Source organism: Mugil cephalus, chromosome 21, assembly GCF_022458985.1.
Source record: "Mugil cephalus isolate CIBA_MC_2020 chromosome 21, CIBA_Mcephalus_1.1, whole genome shotgun sequence".
NCBI classification, from domain to species: domain Eukaryota; kingdom Metazoa; phylum Chordata; class Actinopteri; order Mugiliformes; family Mugilidae; genus Mugil; species Mugil cephalus.
This window is the reverse complement of record NC_061790.1, coordinates 4,524,172-4,539,527: the sequence shown is the minus strand read 5'-3', so window position 1 is coordinate 4,539,527 and position 15,356 is coordinate 4,524,172. Positions and strand designations below refer to the sequence as shown.

General features: G+C 40.8%; 1 protein-coding gene across 8 annotated transcripts in view; it reads left to right on the top strand.

The window, feature by feature from the left end:
* The window catches only part of lama2 (laminin, alpha 2), a 213,214-nt gene that overhangs the window by 154,953 nt on the left and 42,905 nt on the right, over positions 1–15,356 (top strand). For all 8 annotated transcript variants that reach the window (XM_047573377.1, XM_047573380.1, XM_047573379.1 and 5 more), the window contains 7 exons: positions 1,506–1,617; positions 6,418–6,580; positions 11,676–11,754; positions 11,852–11,983; positions 13,211–13,327; positions 13,672–13,835; positions 14,684–14,822. In XM_047573377.1, coding sequence (XP_047429333.1) covers positions 1,506–1,617; positions 6,418–6,580; positions 11,676–11,754; positions 11,852–11,983; positions 13,211–13,327; positions 13,672–13,835; positions 14,684–14,822 — 906 coding nt within the window. The remainder of the gene's footprint in view (positions 1–1,505; positions 1,618–6,417; positions 6,581–11,675; positions 11,755–11,851; positions 11,984–13,210; positions 13,328–13,671; positions 13,836–14,683; positions 14,823–15,356) is intronic.

Here is a 15,356-nt window from a genome sequence, read left to right as displayed (position 1 = left end):
CCACTTTTGTCCCGTGATTGGCTGTAGAATAAATGAATGAATGAATTGACCCTTTGCTACCACTAGATTTTAGACAAAAGCGTCCACTTATGAGGACAACAGGTCTAAATGAAGTAGAATAAGCTGCTACAAACCTGAAATGTCCCCATATGAGGACGCTGGGTCTCAGGAGGTTAAAATACATTGACACTAATTGTAAAATATTACAATATTTGTTTTGTAATGCCTTACATTACGGCATTACATCAAAAAGTAATGCATTACAGTAATTGTATTACTTTTATAGCGCAACACCGCTAAAAGTACAGTTTTAAGCTAATTTTCAAGTAACAGTGTTTACGTGCATGATTGCTTACTAGGAGTCTGTTTACGCAGTGCCATTTGGTGTTGGCGTCACCGCCTCCGTCGCTTGTTCACAATACAAACAAAACAGAAACCAGTCTTCTAGAGAACAGGCCTCCACAGTCCACGTTGTGTTTCAGAAGCTCCACAGGGCACCTTTTAAGGCCCTCATCTGATTCTGCCGTCATGGTGCAAAATTCCAAAGCAAAATTTTCGTCCAAATTATCTCAAACCTGTTGTCACAGAAAGCCTTTTATACATCCCCTGGAGCTGTGGCTGCTGCTCCTGGTTACAAACACAGCTTTACTTTGCTCAGACACCAGATACTAGGGTCGATATGGATAGAATAATAGGTCTATTTGGGAATCCACCCATGCTTAAAATAATTTAAATGGAAAATTGTATTGTTTTTTTGCATTGAACGTGCCCCGTAAATAAATACCCCAAAAGTACTTTTGTGGCTTATATGGCAAGATTTCCTCTCTCTGTGCAGCAGTCGTATTTATTTTATTTATTTTTTTCACAGTTTTCTGTAAGAGGAGTTAACCAAAATAGAAAAACACTTTTTTCGGAGTGGAAGGGGTCTACAAATGCCAAGTGGAGGAAAATAACATTCACATTCATGCTGTCAAGCTTCTTCCTTTTAGGGCTGAGACCTTGACATTTGTTGACAGCAATACTATCTCCCACACCCTATCACACACACACACACACACACACACACACACACACACACACACACACACAGCAGCTAAAATGATATAGCATGGTCTTGTCAAATCACAACAATAATTACCTACACTCTTTCTTTTGTTCTTTCCTTCTGTGTGTGTGTTCGGATGTTTTTTTCAAGGCTATCAAGAATTCATCCGTCTCTTTGTAATCTCGGCGTGCGCCTTAAAGTGCGCGGTTTGTGTTTGTTCTCTTTGTGTCAGCGATTCATCCGTCTTTGTATTTGTTGGCGCCCAAGACTATCGATGGTGTGGGTTGTGTGTGTGTGTTTGTGTGTGTGTGCTGTCATCATCTGTCATTCTTTTTATCTCTAAGACCTCATCCCTCATTTCTCCTCCTGCCCCTCCTCGGACAGAAGTCAATATGTTGACTTATTCAACACGTGTTTATTATTTTATAATGTGTTTGTGTGTGTGTGTGTGTGTGTATAGGCCACTAAGGTGTCTGCTGACGGAGAACAGGTCGAGGACGATGCTGACAGGATTCATAAACGAGCCGAGGACCTGGAGCAGTTCATCAGGGATACACTGCTGGGAGCTAAAGGTAGCGAAAACCAACCTCTCCTCCATTAGCTGCCTCCACCTTCCATTTCCTGTCAGCTGGGATTTCTAGATTTATCTGATGGTTGTCTCGCCAGTTTCATCTGTCATTATAGTACATTGCATTATATCAAGTTATATTAAATGTACGGCATCCCGGTGGGAAATTTAGCTTATTACATTACAGGAGAATGATGAAGATATCAGGATATGAAAAGGTGGGGAAAAAAAGAAGCTAATGAAATGAATGATTGGAATGAGATATTAAAATTTGGCATTTAAATAAAGATGCTGCATCTTCCAAGGAGACAACCTAGATTAAATGGATGTAAAACAATCGTTAATGTCAGGACTTGTTTTCGACGCAAAAATCACCCATAAAGCTGGAGACTCTGCTAGCACCACGGGGAGGGGGGGCATCTTCTAACATCTCAGCGCCTCCTTGTTAGCTCGCTAATGGAAAACGTAGCTCAAACAACAGTGGCTGACGGGCGAGAGGCCAGATGCCAGCGCTCCGTGCCAGATGCCGGTAGAAAGTGTCGCCTGAACAATAAAGAGAGATCCAGCAGGCTGTGGAGCCGCTAACCGCGGTGATAAAGAGCCGCCCGCCAGGATAATAGCGCGCAGCGGCTCCGTTTGCTTTGTTTTGTTTTGCAGCTAGTTAAAAAGTCAGTGTGCCCGTGCGGCGGGACGCTGGCTTTATGAGAGCGTGCAAATGAAAATGGTGATGGCGCGTACATGGCAGGAGAGAGCTACCTGCTCGGAGTTGGCATGAACGCTTGCAGCCACGCTTTTATTGGAGTTTTTTTGGAATGAAAATCTGCTATTTACTCTCCTTTGCCGAACCACCTTCACCAGACAGTCGCTAACATTGTGTGTCTGTCTGCAGCTAGTGTAAAATGGGATTTTAAAGTTTTTTGCTAAGAGAGCGGAAAATCAGAATGACCATGTTGCAGCGGGCTGGAAACCAAAACTTAATAATAATAATAATAATAATAAAAAAATAAGTTAGTTACTTAGTCATTCCCTGGGGGGGTTATACTTGCAAACAACCCTGCAAAACCTGTTGTTTTTTAATCAAAGGAGGCTGTAGTACATTTTTAGTCAGCTTTAGATAAATGAAAAGTAAATTATTTAGGTGATCAAAGGCCTTTTGCATCGTAAGCCCTTCTTCTTTTGCTCTGAAGCTTCTCCTCCCTTAGCTTTAGTGATGGGGTTTTTCCTCCTTTGACACATGGAAAAAGAAAACACATGAAAGGGGTTTCAGGCCCCTTTGCAATAATTCTACCCCATCAATGTCCTTCCATGTTGGAAGTAGTATTTCATTACAAGAAAAGAGTTGTCCGCCTCTGTCAAGACTTATTTTTTAAAAGTCACTCTGATTGTTTGTGCCGGCTCGGTCAAGCTTTGAATCTAAACTGATCAAGTATCTGTGGGATGATTCACAGAAGCCCCTCCCCTCAACTCATAGGACCCAAAGGCCGCCACTAACTAACAACATCCTGTTTCCAGACACCCCCAGAAGGCCCATGTTCATTCTCTGATGAGTCACAACTGACACAATCAGTACCTTTATATGCACGTAAAAAAACGAATCATTACCGTAATCGTACTCTAACTGGACAACTTAAATGCATGTAAACACGTTACTCGGACTAAAACTGGAGTTCTCCTCATCCAGTCTGATTAGACACCCAGATATTGCGACTGGAAATCGATTTTCTTTGTCATGTATACGCCTTAATCAGACTTTAACCGGACAACACGCGTGCGCATGCTCCACAACCGCTGCGCTGGCATATGACCCTGGAACTAAAACATCCAAGAAAGGTAAACAGAGCCGATAGAAGAACCACCTGAGGGATATCGTAATCATAATCAACTGACTAAAGGCAAAATTACAAAGTTATTCAATGTACATGACATTTCAAGAAAAAACGGTATCGTACTTGGCATCGGATTGATTCCCAGTATCGCCCAGCCTTATTATATGACGCAATAGGTCAACCAGAAAGGGGGATGGCATTAACTCACTGAAAAGATACATATCAGCACCTAGTGTCCAGGAGGAGGAGGACATGTTCCCGTAGGTTATTGGATTTTCTCTGTTGCATGTAAACTGGGACAAGGACCACATTCAAGAAGTCGAATTCTGAGCATAGCTCCATTAAGCTGTGCATGTAAACGCACTGATTGTGTTTCCAGAAACCTCAGGACAACCTCAGAAGGACCATGTCCATTCTCTGATGAGCCATAACTGTTTTGGAGGAGACACAAGGGACGGCGATCATAATGTTATGCCTGATCAGTGTCTGTCAAATAAAGGAAACATGTTAGGGGGAATATTAATGAATTAATGATTCTTCTATTAATGATTCCACTTAACCCTGGACGGCTTTAATTGTGTCCAGGCTAGACTCACCAGGTTTAAATCACTCTTCCTTCCTCGCAGTGATGTTGAAAAAAAAAAAACAACAAGAAAACAAATGTGCTTCATGTAAAACTGTAAAGTTCAAATAATGAGTTATTTCTATTACCATTATGAGTTTTTATGGCTTCTGGGATGAAAAGAAAGTTACTAAAGCAACACATTCTGACTGGCTGTGATGAAACTGTTCTCTCCTCGTTGTTGCTCCTAGCTCTCTGGCCCTCTGCCTAATCACAGTGTGATTATGGTGGTGTGTGTGTGTGTGTGTGTGTGTGTGTTTCTGGGAGAGAAAGAGAGAAAGAGAGAGAGAGTGAGTCGTGGCTCACTGGATGATTGAGAGTAGCAATTAGAGACTTAATTAGCGGCTATCACAAACACACACACCAGATACACAAACACTAACGCCGATGTGAGCACATTTAGGGAACTGTGCGCGCGCGCACACACACACACACACACACAGACAGGCGAGCACACACATAATGAGGCAAGAAAATACTGTACCCACTTTCCTCAGTGTGTGTGTCCGTGTTTACCAGATCCCATAATGCGATTCCATCCACGTTTTAAGTGTTTAATTGGCTTTTAAATCCCACTATGTAATTATATAGCTGTGACACACACACACACACTCATAGAAGCTCACACACACACACATACATACAAATGCAAGATGCGCACACATACACACAAGCATTACAGCTGTTCATTAGCATGATGGCTTTACTTCTGTCTTGGCACTAATCACATCATGTTTACATTTCAAATGAGAAGAAATGCTGCACTGCCACAATCGCACACACACACACACACACACACACACACACAAGTTCAGAGTACAGTATTTAACTTTCAACTTGCTTTAATCATATCGTGTCTTTATTTCAAATCAGAAAAGGAACGCATCGTCGCTGCACATCACAAACAGCCAGCTGATTCGCCACTGATTTTATGTTTTTTTTCTTATAATTCGCTGCTTTTAATTTGATAAAGGATCAGGACGAAACTTTAAATCCGCTGTAAATCGCTGGCTTTAATGGTGTTGGAACAGATAACATGCGTGTGTGCGTGACTCTCAGTGTGTGTCCATGTTTAAATGGGCGAAGATCAAAAGCCAGCGTTTTTTTTTTGTTTGTCTTTCTTTTTGAGCCCTGGAGCTAAAGACAGGATGCTAATCAGAGCTCTGCTGTACGTTTGCTGGCTGTACATGTAGTTGCTAACATACAATCCTGTACGTGTTTCTGAGTATGTAGATGATTCCTGACGGCGCACAGCAGGGGTGCAGCATAGGTTTTGTAGCCGTAGCAACAGAAGTAAGTAGTGTACACTGACCAGCCACAACATTATGACCACTCACAGGAGAAGGAAATAACATTGACCGGCTTTGGACAATACAAAGTTCTGCCGGGAAATCTTTGGAGCTGGTATTCATTCATGTGTATGTTACTTAGACATGTAGCACCCACCTAGACCAGACCAGACACCCCCATCCCATAGCAATGACACTCCTTGATGGCAGCAGCCATCCCCAGCAGGATGCAGGATGCTGAAGGAAACATGTGGAATCTAATAAGACAAGCTATAGCTGATGATCTTATGTGACAGTTGGAGAGTATAAGAGGAGGAAACATGGGCAGGTTGGAGAAGGTTGATGCACACACAAAAACGACTTAGGAGCAATTAAAGAAAAACAAAAAAACTGAAGGAAAGCACAAGATGTTGACCTGACCTCCGATTTCACTAGACCCCAAACTGATCAAGTATCTGTGGGGTGATCCACAGAGGCCCGTGTCCCTTCTCTGATGAATCATGAATGCTTTGGAAGCACAAGGGAGACCTGCACAACATTAGGGAGGTGGTCTTAATGTTATGCCTGATTGGTGTATTCTGTACAGATAATGAATCATTGCTTTAATAGTATGTCCAGCTTCATGTGCTCACCTCCGATTAACTAATTATCAAACTCCACAAAGTTAGTGACTAGTTTTAGAGTCGGTCTTCTAACAGATTAGCAGGAACAGGATCAGGAGAAAACAGTGAGAACATTGGAATAATTGGCATGAACCAACTTTTCAAGCTGGTAATATGTCAGCGGTGTGTGTGTGTGTGTGTGTGTGTGTGTGTGTGTGTGTGTCTGTGTGTCTCTGTCTCTCCGTCTAGTAACCAGAAGTCGATTAATGACGTTAATCAAAGCAATGAAAATAAATGCAAAATAACATCTGATGGCATCTGAAAATCCTTCCCCAGAGGAAATATCCATGGAGCTGGAATAGAAACGTCCTTTGGTGCTACCACCGCATGAACTGAATTAGTTGGTCTGCGGCGTCCTCACAGCAGTCCCCCCCTCTCTGTCTCTCTGTGCGTCTGTGTGTCCAGACCTCCAGTCGAAGGCTGCCGAGCTGAACCAGACTCTCTCGCGGAGAGACGGAACTCCAGACAAAAGCCTGAGTGAGATGAAGGAGGAGATCCAGGCCATGCTAGCTGAGATGAGAAAGCGACAGCTGGGAGGGAAGAGGAGTATCGCAGAGGAAGAGAAAGAGTATGGAAACACACACATGCACACACACACACACACAGGTCATGCATCTCTCTTCCACACACACACACACACACAAGAAAAACACAGAAAAAAACTTTGCAAACAGACCAATCTTTGTTTCATGCAGCTGAGTGCACACAGACCAGAGGTGTTAATTTCTTAATGAACACAGTGAAGAATAGTGCTTTGGTGTTTGCATATTTAATTCTTTTTAATGTTCTGTTTTTGTTTTTTTGCAAAGTTTGCAAGATATATATATATATGTATATATATATATATATATATATATATATATATATATGTTGTTATTTGAAGAGTTGTTGGTTTGACCAGAGCAGCTATTCTGCACAGAGATGTTTGCATGCAACCATACATTTTGTCACCCACCTGTTGTTTTGTTTTCACTTATACCTGTAAGTTAATGCAGTCACCTGGGCTTCATCCCTGCTGGGACTCATTCCCACTTTTCCATAACGTTGCTTTTTTTTCCCTCTGTGGGGTGTTTCCCCACAAGGGTTTGAAGAGTTTTGTCTTTCAGTGAGTCTGCACAAAAAGGTAGAGGAACACAATCAGACAAGAGGATGAATATGCATAAGAGCGGTCTTATAAAATGAGAATTTTCCACTAGTTATGCAACATGATTTGCAAAATAGGTTTGCTTTTTAAACTTTTGTGTACTCGACGTGTTTGTTTTAGCATTTGCATTTCATTTTACAGTCTGCAAGTTTTAGATATTTGGATACATATCCCTATGTTGCACACAAGGAAAACATTTATTTATTCAGGACACTCGTGAACATTCAAAATTTTGAGGGTACAGGCAGCACCATGTGAGCCATTAATGCCTGGTTAATACTGTGCACTGCTCTACTTTTTGCCAGTTGCAAAGAAATGATATGTTTTACTTATTTTATTCATTTTGGATTTAGACTTTGCAAACTACAGACTTTTTTAGCGTATCATGTTCAAATGTTGTTTTAGCTAGCTTAATTACACAAATTCACTCACAATCTGTGCGACCTATGTCCTGTACTGCAATCAGCCACCAGGGGGACTCGTGTTTCAATCATTGACTGTGTATGTTTACAAACCCATCGTGATGTCACCCATTGGATTTTGAACGTCAAAAATGAAGCCCACGGTGGCCATGTTGGTCCTTTGTTTTCACCCATAAGGGGGCGTGGCCTTTTCAGTCACGTGCCGTGACTCTCACTCCAAATATGGATATGTGAGTCGTGTTGGGGCGGAGCTAAAGGAGCCTGGATGTTGAGACCCACCCACCTAACTCTCCACTACCTGTTAGCCTTAACCTTAATAAAAAATTAATAAATGAATTAGAAAGAATATCACCCCCCATACAGTTGTCATGAATAGTGAAATAAACTACTGAAACTTGAATATTTTTTTGTACCAGGCTCTAAATATGTTTAATATTGCTGTAAAAACGAGCTTTCTAACATGGTGGTTTATGGGGATTTTCTCTCTTTTGGAGCCTCAAGCGGCCACTTGATGAACTGCAGCTTTTTGCACTTGTGCATTGGCTTCATCGCTCAGACATGGAGGTTACCACCTGGTTTCAATTCGAGTCTAATTAACATAAGTATGTAAACGTCCGAAAGAGTACAAAAAAAGCTGCCGAATCAGAAAAACAATGCAGTGTTCAGTATTTTTAGCTGGTGTTTTATTTCTGTGGTTAGGCTAATTGTACCTCGTTTCTGACTTAGGCAGAAGGAAGAGATGTCCTGGTCTGAGTGTAGTTGCATTTCCATCATCTCTGTTACCTACTGCTGGTGTCTATTCTAATTAGCTGGTGTTTTTTTATTTCTGTGGCTAGGCTAATTGTATCTTGTTTCTGACATAGTTAGTAGCTGACCACTGGTCTGCTGGTTGATTGTCCAGTTGGACCTGGCTTCTAAGGGAGTTTTGCCTTAGATCATGACACAAGGGATTGTAACATCTCGTCCTGAGTATTAATGAATTTTTAGCTGATACGTGGAGAACACATCCTTTTCTGAAACTTTCAGATTTTTTGGAAATCATGCAAAGCCACGACTCCTTCCATTGCTTTCTTTCTTTTTGTTGATACAGGAAATCCACCGAGCACACATCTGCGCTACATGTCCCAAAGCCACCACTTTCTGTTGATGTTTCAACAAAGTGCTTTTCATTTTGCCGCTCTCGCTCTCTCACTCTCTCTCAAGGCGTTCGATGGCATTAGTAATCTATTCATCTGTCCTTTCCCCTCTCTCAGTCTGTCTCTTTCAGCAGTAAATGTTGACGAGGTCGATGAGTTAATTAAAAGTATCACCGCGGGGGAAACGAAACAGAGAGGGGGGACGTAAAGATACAAAGAATGTGTAGTCAGAAAGAAAAGTCGCACGGCGCGAGGGGAACAGCTGACAGATGGACGGAGAGCTGTGGCGGGAGGGCGTATGAGGAAAGTGGAGACGGAGAAAAATGGGCTCTGAACGACTTGTCTGTCAGTCTGCAGTTGATTGTTTGATTGAACCCTGAGGGGGAGATTTCAGCCAGTGCAGCAGAGAAACGAAAAACAAGCAAACATAATGCTGAATAGATGCTTCAATAAAACGAGCAATCTGGAGCAATTACAAGTTTCATATTTTATATATTTCTTATGTTGTTTTATATATTTGATATATTTTTATTGCGCAGTTGGTCTGAAAACTGGTCTGAAAGCTGCTATTTTATTTTTATATTATATACTGTATTGCCATTGTTTTGTTGCGTGAGATGGTTTGGACAACCCTCCCCCTTGTTTTTGTTTAACTTAAATTCATCTTTCTTTTCCCTTTAGGGTTCATTAAAGTTTTATCAGATCCAATCATTGACTTACACGCGTCCCCAAAACTGTGTGAAACGGTCCTCTGAGTGATGCTACCTGGAGGATGCTCGATCCTTGTTGTACTAATTAATAATGAAGGTGGAAAATAGGACTCATTAAAGGGACGCAAGAGTAAACATATGGTTATTAAATTGTTTTAAATGCTTCCAGAGTAAGTGGAGTTTTGTAGAAAAAGGTTGAAAAATTGCAATGAAATAAAGGCTGATTTGGAAGTCTTGGTTTTGAGCCAAAATCAGGAAGATTTTAAAGCAGTTGAGCGTCCATCTTCACTCACATTTACGTTCCCTGTCACATGTGATAAAACGTCTGCATAATGATGCAATTACAAATTTTGTGTTATTCACAAGTCCTTTTTGCCATTTAGAAATGTTATTTGGAAAAGTTTTGTTCCACCAACTAAATCCAACCTTCAGAACAAAAAAAATTGTTATGTTTCAACAAACCGTCCTCACATCCATAGTTGTAAAGTCCAATATAAACCCACAAGTTACTTAGAGCAGGTGGCGTCAACATTTTTCAGCTCTGCTGAAAAATTGTGGGTGAAAGTTAAAAAAATTTATAAAAAATGTCTAAACAACCAAAGATTTTGCGACCCACTTTTAATTTTTTGTTTCTAAAACCATAAAAGAAAATAGTTTAGTTTTAATATTGTGCGACCAGAAGTTGGCGTTTTCAAAGTAAGAGCACGTATGAGGACGACGCTGTGTAACAGAAGTTGATGGACATGGATACAATAAAAGAGTGTCAGGGAAGACGACATGGCTGCAGAAAAAGTAAGCCACATATTTCAGGTAAAAACTAAAAATAACTTCATATAATCAGGGAATAGTCAGCTTCTAGCTAACATTACTCTGATATGCTCACAGAGATTTCTGCAGATGACAAGTCTTGTTTTGCCATGTCAAAAATCATGTCAGAGTAAGGTTACAAAGACATTTTAGCCTGGGCCAGCTAGGAAAAACCACAGATAGAAGTCATATATTTGCGCGCTCTTGCTATAAACATAGTACCGTCCTCATACGTGCTCTTATTTTGAAAACGGCAAAAACAACAAAAAACAAACAAAAAAAAAATGTAACTTCTGGTTGCGTATTTTGAAAGTTGTTCCTGTCTTCTAACGATTTAATTTTTTTATTTTTTGAAACAGAAAATGAAAACAGACCGGATTTAAAAGTATTGTTTATCCATTCTCAAAACCGAATTTTAATTTTTGAATTTTAAATTGAAAATGAAATAACCACTCACTTTTTGTTTTTTAATGTCCTATTTCTGAACGGAAAAAAATTCAATGACCAAAACATACACAGACCTCAACTCTTGCGCTACCACACATGATGTGAATCTTAGTTCATTGGTTTTGGAAAGTTACAGAAATGGTTCACTCCCCCTCCAATGTTGATGCTGCAAAGCTATTAAGACTCAAACACCCACAGATCATTCCTGATGAAGTACACCTGATCAGTGCTCTGCTTGTTCTTCTGCATGTCTGGTGATACACTCCTCACTTAAAAGCTCATATATGCTTGCTTGCTGCTGTTGCTCATTTTGCTTCTCAACCTCAGAGTATGCACGGAGTCTAATATCAACTATGGTTAATATTACCACTGTCACGGTGAGATTATTCAAATGCCCGACATGGATACCCTTCTCTTGCATATAGTTTAACAGACTATGTTAATTGGCTGATAGAACTGTGACTGGGTGAGAACAGCTTAACAAGGCTGTGAATTATTAATGAAATGCCCCTTTATCAAAGCACGATGACAGTTTAAAGTTCATTTCACAGTGCATGAAAACTCTGAAGAATGTCGGCTCTTGATATCTGTTGCATTAGGCTGACTGCTGTGTTATGCTAATACGCGCAGATTAGACACGCCGGTTAAGATCTAGTTATCTTTGCGCGCTCCTCGTTGCTCTTATTAATGTAGCGTGCCATGCTGCAGCGTACATGTTGCTTCACTTGCCCACCCACTCACATACAAACACACATTTGGAATGTTTCGCATTGCTCCAGTTAAATCTACATTTCCCTGAGGGGTCAATAGAAGCACGACTGCTCTTTCACTCAGTGTTCAGTCACGTTGAGTGAGGCTCCGTCACACATCACAACAACTCCCCTCGCCTCTCCTCTGTGAATTAGAGTATTCATATGTTCTAATTGACCGTTTCACATTCATGTTTAGCACTTTGTTAAATGTATGTACTCCAATCTTATTTTTCTTCCGTTTCCAGTCTGGCAGAGGAGTTGTATCAGAAAGTGAAAAGGATGTTCGGTGACCCTCATCAGGCCACAGAAGACCTGAAAGCAGAGGTGATTATAACTTTAAATCTTTATGTCTTTTTTTGTTTGCAGGTTCCACCAAATGAATGACATTAACTTGATAATAACTCACCGTCTGCTCCCCTAGATAAAAGGAAAGCTCTCGGACCACGAAGAGAAGCTCCAGGAGGCCCAGGATCTACTGCAGGAGGCCCAGGGGAAGACGTGGCAGGCCGGCTCACTGGCTGAACAGAACCAGGCGAACCTCGCGTCCCTGGAGGTGCAGGCATACACAGCTACCAATACACAAACTTCGTCAAAAGGCAACGTGCTTGAGCTGTGAATGATTTCTACTCACATTTAAAGTCAAATTATTCATCCTCTGCTTTTTTATCCTTTTAAGCACTGACTGGTGATGAAATATTGACTTTCTGTAAAAACAGTCGCTCCTGCTTCGACTTTCTCAAGTTAACGACATGATCGTCGGTATTATTTGGATTCCCTCATTAACACGTTTGATTATTTAAAACTGTGCATATATTTATATTTAACCCCCTGAGACCCTGCGTTTTCATGTGGGGACGTTAAGTTTTAGGTTTTAGTCAGTCAGTGGTCATAATGTTGTGGCTGATCGGTGTGTATTCAGTACATCCAACTCACTCTTTGCGGTTCATTTTAATTGTCATCACATGTTAGTCCTACCCTTCACTCTGCCTGAACAGCTGCTGCTACACTGCTGGCATGTAATGTTTCCTTAACACGACACATAAGTCAATTAAGCTGGATCCTGCTGAACGCTGTTGTTGTTGAAGGGTTTTTGCTCTAGAGGGGGGGTGACAAAGTACTAGTATGTAGCAGCTTTGAAGTAATAAGCTCTGTGTGCGTTTTATTTCTCGGAATTAAAACTTTTTTTGTTTGTTTGCCCCAAAACGAAATAGATTTAAAAACTCCTTAATAACCGACTGGATCTCACCATCTATAAATCTCACAGACGACTTAATAATATTTTCCTTTTAAGCTTTTTGCTTGCGATTCATCACCGAGGAGAGCTCAGAGACGGCGTGTCCCCAATGGAAACAAACAAGCATTTATTGGAAAGATTATTCCTTCTGTCCTAGAGGAAGCGTTCTGTAGTGATCTCTCACATATATAGTGCGCTTGCACACTCTGAAAGCTTTTTGCAGGTGGAAACACACATACTCTGAGTTCAAATCTTCTTTTAATCAAATCAATAGTTTCCTGTCCTGGTGTCCTTTCAGTAATTTTATTATTTTCAATTTCCTTGACTGATTTCCTCCCTGTCATTATAGGAAACAAATCATTAAATTGATATTAAACATTCTCTTCTGCACACACACACACACACACACACTCGTACATACACAACATGCTTTACATATATATTCATTACTATGAGGAGAAAAAAATGAGGTTTGGAGTTTATTTTGGGTGCTGTTAGCACTGCAGGATGCGTCACAGCTGCTGATCCTGGTTCGCTCTGTTGCAGAGGAAGCGATCGGCTGTCAAAGGGGTGAAACAAGAAGCACAGAAGGTCCTCGGAGAAGGAGAGCTTCTACTGGAGGAGGCAAACCAACTTTCTGACGACATCCACAAGGAGATGGAGGTGCTGGAGTATAGCTAGCTGAAACCCATAGAACCTGCGTAACTCCTTAAAACTCCTGTCTAGTGTTTGATATTCTGCCCGAGGCCAGCTTTATGTGTTTTGGCCTTAGGGAAGTCAGAGGAGTTTTGAAGGAGTGGATATTTCTCTGTTTTGAGTTTGTTTCTGTGCTCTGTTCTTTATTTTACTAGCCTCAATATGGAAGTGCTGCTATAATTAGTACAGGGAGGATATTGCCACAGATGGGAAAATTCAAAAAAAAAAAAAAAAAAATGTGATTTGAATATTTTGTTTCCAAATTTCAACTTCAAGCAAAGTGTGCAGAGCGTCTGTTTTCCTGTCCGTAGGACTTGGAGGAGATGAAGACAGAGCTGGGCCCCCTTCATGACCAGCTGGACAACAGAGTGAGTCGCCTCACCGATGGCTTGAGTGATGGCAGCCTGGCCAACCATGTGAACGACGCAGAGGAACATGCCAAGCAGCTGAATGATTCCGCGACCATTTTAGATGGGTAAATAAAACACACTTGTTCGAATATTCTTTCCTCCCACAGGACTCAAAGGATAGGTTGGCTTAAAGATTATGGGACAGAATCAGTGTTTAAACAAGAACTATCAGTGATACTAAGTGATTATGATTTATTTGTGGCAGTGTCATGAGTAATGAATGCACGGTTGCACTTTTTTACTTGAAATATCATGGTCATTATAATAATAATAATTTTGTAATTTTGCCTTTAGTTAGTTGATTATGGTTATGATAAAACACAGGTCAAATATTTTAGGCAAGTAAACCTGCTTTATTAACTAAGTACAATATAAAACTACGGAAGAGGATTAGGGCCAAGTAATTTAAGTCAGAATTGTGACTTTAATCTCAGAATTCTAAGAAAAAAGTCAGAATTCTGAGAAAAAAAGTCAGAATTCTGAGATTAATGTCAGAACTCAGGAAGTAGAAACAAAAATTAACCCAAAAGACACAGCCCCGACTAGTGTTTGGGTGGCGTTGTTACAGGACGAGCCTGACTGACGAGAACACAACTTTAAATGGGTTGCACGGGTGTAGGCTATGTGCGTAAGCTACGGTGTCTAATCCCAAAGAGGCATAAACTGCACTTAACTCTAATGCACTCAATGCATTCATGGATGAGATTTCACTGCAGAAACTTGAAGAATAACTCACAGGTCAGAAGAACTAAATTAAGTTCCAGAAATCGACCAACGCTGATAAATGTTGGGACTTTTCGGATTTCTTGATAACCTCCAGTGATTTGAAATTTAATTACCAAACAAAGTGTGTATAACAGACTGAATGGGAAATCAATGTTCATTTAACTCCCCCTCTACCTTCCTCCCACAGTATTTTGGCTGAAGCTAAAAACCTGTCCTTCAACGCAACAGCGGCCTTCAATGCCTATAGCAACATTAAAGCCAACGTGGATGCAGCTGAGAAAGAGGCGAAGGCAGCCAGACAGAGGGCGACCGAGGCGCTGAACTTGGTGAGAGAATTCAATTCAACTTTATTTATATAAATCGTTAATGACAACACAAATGATCTCAAGACGATTTACAAAACGAAGGCGACAGTGAAAAGGAAAAACTGCCTTTTAGAAGAAGAACCCAGCTCATATGGAGGAACCTTCTGGTTGAGTCCCGCTAGATAAACATACACCTGACTAAAGTGTACATGCTGAATCAAATCCTGATGCAAACATTAAATAAAGCTGATGCATGTTATGTGAGAGTATAAACATATGAGGTTGGGCATTCAGGTAGGAGATGATAACTGGTCCACATGTCAGAAACACAACTCCAGGCCAGAGACATTAGTATGTTTACATGCACATGAAAAAAACTAATCATTGCCTTAATCGGACTTTAACTGGACAGCTTAAGCGCATGTAAACACGTTCTTTCGACTAGAATCTGAGTTCTCCTTATTATTATGTCTTATGATTAAGACACCCAGACAATGTAATTGGAATTCGATTTTCTGCAGCATGTATACGCCTTAATTGGACTTTAACTGGACA